Source organism: Phodopus roborovskii, unplaced genomic scaffold, assembly GCF_943737965.1.
Source record: "Phodopus roborovskii unplaced genomic scaffold, PHOROB, whole genome shotgun sequence".
NCBI classification, from domain to species: domain Eukaryota; kingdom Metazoa; phylum Chordata; class Mammalia; order Rodentia; family Cricetidae; genus Phodopus; species Phodopus roborovskii.
Window position 1 is genome coordinate 40,629,026 of NW_026125281.1, and position 3,475 is coordinate 40,632,500.

General features: G+C 37.2%; 1 protein-coding gene across 1 annotated transcript in view; it reads right to left on the reverse strand.

Moving 5' to 3' along the window:
* Positions 1–282: 282 nt before the first annotated feature.
* Pgr (progesterone receptor) overlaps positions 283–3,475 on the reverse strand; it is a 54,809-nt gene continuing 51,616 nt past the window's right edge. Inside the window, exon 8 of the mRNA XM_051199113.1 lies at positions 283–767. Coding sequence (XP_051055070.1) covers positions 612–767 — 156 coding nt within the window. The 3' untranslated portion in view covers positions 283–611. The remainder of the gene's footprint in view (positions 768–3,475) is intronic.

The window sequence follows — 3,475 nt, forward strand, 5'->3', positions numbered from 1 at the left end:
TTGTTTTTGGAGTTTTTTGTTTGTTAGGTTAGTTGGTTGGGTTTTTTGTTTGTTTGTTTTGTTTTGTTTTCATTAAAAACTCTTTGAAAATCGGTTTCAGGTTATGAATCTTCTCACAAAATGACTACATTCTTGGCGGCCATTATAAAGGTTCAGTTTTGGGAAACCTACCTAGAAGTAACACGCATGATTTATTGATAAAGGTAGGGGGTGTTTACCCCTTCTAAAGATTTGCTAGATGTTAGATGAGAAGTTAAAAATTCTCACCTGAAAAGTATGAAATAATATAATGAGATATAGTTTACTCATACAATCAATTTTCATCCTTTTTTAGCTATGTAAACTCTCAAAGAAAATAAAGGTACATAAAACAGTTTAAAATCTCTTCTTAGGCATTACAAAGAAAAATCGGCATCTCCCCAGTTTTCCCATAAATTCATACAGTGTGGTACGTATACCTGTAATAACTCCATACAGTGTGTTATGTGTATATGTAAGGCTTTTAAAAGAACATTATAAAGACACAAGACCTGACTGTCATAATCCAGACAGAAAAAGACATAGCACAAAATTCAAAATTCACCTTTTGTAAAGGAAACAAAGCAAAGACATCACTTTTTATGAAAGAGAAGAGGCTTCACCATGCCCGCCAGGATCTTGGGCAACTGTGCAGCAATAACTTCAGACATCATTTCTGGAAATTCCACGGCCAGTGTCCGAGACTGGATGAATGTATTCAGGCAGTATAGATGGAGCTGCTTCACAAGCTGTGGGTTTAACAAGTGGGTAGATAATGTGAGAAAAACGAGCCCGGCACTGTTCAAAAGGGATAACTTATCTTTTTAAGGTTTTGGTTCTCACCAACATGCAAATAGCTCTCCACTCTCTAGGACAATAGGAAGAATGTTTTATCCTCACGATGGACCATGCTGATAATATGGTACTTTAGAGTTTTATTTATTTGTATCTTGTGTGTATGAGTGCTTGCATTTGTGTACGTGCACCGCTTGTGTGTAGTGTCCATGGTAGACAGCAGACTCCATCAGATCCACTGGATCTGAAGTGACTGGCGGTTGTTAGCCACCAAGGGCTCTTAACTGCAGAGTCATCTCTCCAGTCCCAACTGTGCAATGTTTTAAAGCAATGGAAATTTGCTACATTACAATGTCCTAAAGTGAACATTTTGATTCAATTGTCAACCCCTTTTTCCGTTTATGCATGCATGCACATACACACATAGTTTTGCAAATATGTAAAGGTATATATTTTCAAAATGCAATTATTTCATTAATTCTATTTGTTAATTGGACTTTTTCTCACAATTTATGGATTCTGTTTCATAAAATTCATAAATCATAAAATTCAGGGCCTCAGCTGGGCGTTGATGGCGCACGACTTTTATCCCAGTACTCAGCAGGCAGAGGCAGGTGGATTTCTGTGAATTTGAGTCCAGCCTGGTCTACAAGAGCTAGTTCCAGGACAGCCTGCAAAGCCACAGAGAAACCCTGTCTCGAAAAACCAAAAATCAAACAAACAAACAAAAAATCCAGGGCCTCAGGCATGTCACCTAAGGACTGTATCACTGAGCAACAATACAGCCAGTTTCTCTTTTATCTTTACTTTTTATTTTGAGATAGGGTCTTGCAAAGTGTCCCAGAGTACTCTAAGCTTTTCTTGTAGCTCAGAGAATTCTCTGAATTTGTGAGCTTCCTGCATCTGCCTCTGAAATGTCGGGGAGTACAGGGATATCCCAACAGCTCCACTTCTATCTTAATAAAATATGTCATATACACAATTTTAAAAGTTTCATACTACTGCAAGATGGATCACAAAAGAAATAGCAGAACCAAAATCCAGAAGTTCTTCAATAGGCATCTCCCCATGTTTATAATCCAATTTTTGGCTAAATAAATATCCTACATTTTTATTAGAAAGATTGGTATTGTTTGCTCATGTAGGGCATTTCATTTCTGTCATTGTCCATTTGTTTTGCAGGATCTGATTACCTTGTATCTTATTTCTTTCATCTTTCTCTCCATTAGCACAAAAACAAAATCGACTTCTCTGACAGGATAGTGAAAACCACATCAACATAATTGTGCATATTAGCACCTCCTCCCCCTCCCCAGCTCCAGTGTCGCCAAGCTGGCTTAGTAGAGTCCAGTGCTGTCTTTCTGGTCACAGCAAGAACAGAGCAATAAGCAAAGTCTTATCGTACTTCCTAGTCATTATGGTGGGACATTACCATACTTCCCTCCTGGCTTGAATCCTCTTTGCCTACAGCTTGTCGTTCAACAGGAACACATCCTAATGTGGTTCCCAGGGACAGGTATATTTGAGATGTCCTCCATGGGACTTTGATGGTGACTGGTTTTCCTTGCATCAGGTTCTGAAGACACTGCTCAGGCTTTATCACAGCGCCGATGTCATTCAGAATGCCAGCACTTTGCGTAGGAGTTGTCTCTCTTCTCATTGATATGCCTATGGTATTTTTCTCGTGCTTGGCATGATGAGCTATGATAGTGTACCTTGGGTGAACTGTGTAGCGCCCATACTCTAGTCCCTTACATTTAGAAAACTCACATCTTCAGCAAAGAGAAGGGACACAAGGCTGGAAGACTGCTACCAGATGAAGGTCAGTATGGGCTACATAGCAAATGCACATCTCAAACACTGAGAGAGAAAAGTAAGAAAAGGAGAACTCATGTCCTTCTAATTCCACAGCTTTTACTGTGGAAATTGCCTTTATTTTCCTAAATTCTTTCGTCTGAAAATTCCCATGAACTTGAATTTGAGGAAGAAATCTGATTTATCATGTCTTAGGTTTTAAATTACTTTCTACTGAGAATGCCCATTGTATTTCATGAGTTTTGTTAAATTTTAATGTCAATTGTCTGTTTTACTTATTTATGTATTTTTAAACGTTCCTTTTTGAAGGCTCTTATTTCTTTCTTGGACACAGTTCCATTGTGTTTCTTTGAGGCTCTGTGAATTTCTCTTTTGTCTTCTGTACTTATCCTTCAATTTTCTTTTCTTTTCTTTTTTTTTTTTTTCAATCTTATTTTATTCTCTGCTTTTTAGTCTCACAAGCTGATCTGGTAAGTAGGTAGCTTTTTTATGGCTTTGACTGTCACTTTTATATACTTTCTTATATAACAGTAGTAAAAGTTGGTCTCTAATATGTTTCATGTGTGTGTGTGCACGCATGTATTAAGTTATATTAATGTAGCTCTGATATTGGACATTTCTGGGCTGCTTATCACAGCAGAGTATAAAACTAATAATCCAGATTAATTTATTATTTCTTTATGCCTTTGAACGGAATCTTGGAAATCATGAAGCTCTTAACAGATTGTCGTCAGCAAGATTATTTACAGATACACACAGAATGGCACAGGAATATTATTTCCTATAAACCCATTATTTTAGAACATATTCTGAAATATATATGGTAATTTGTCTTGGCCATTAAATT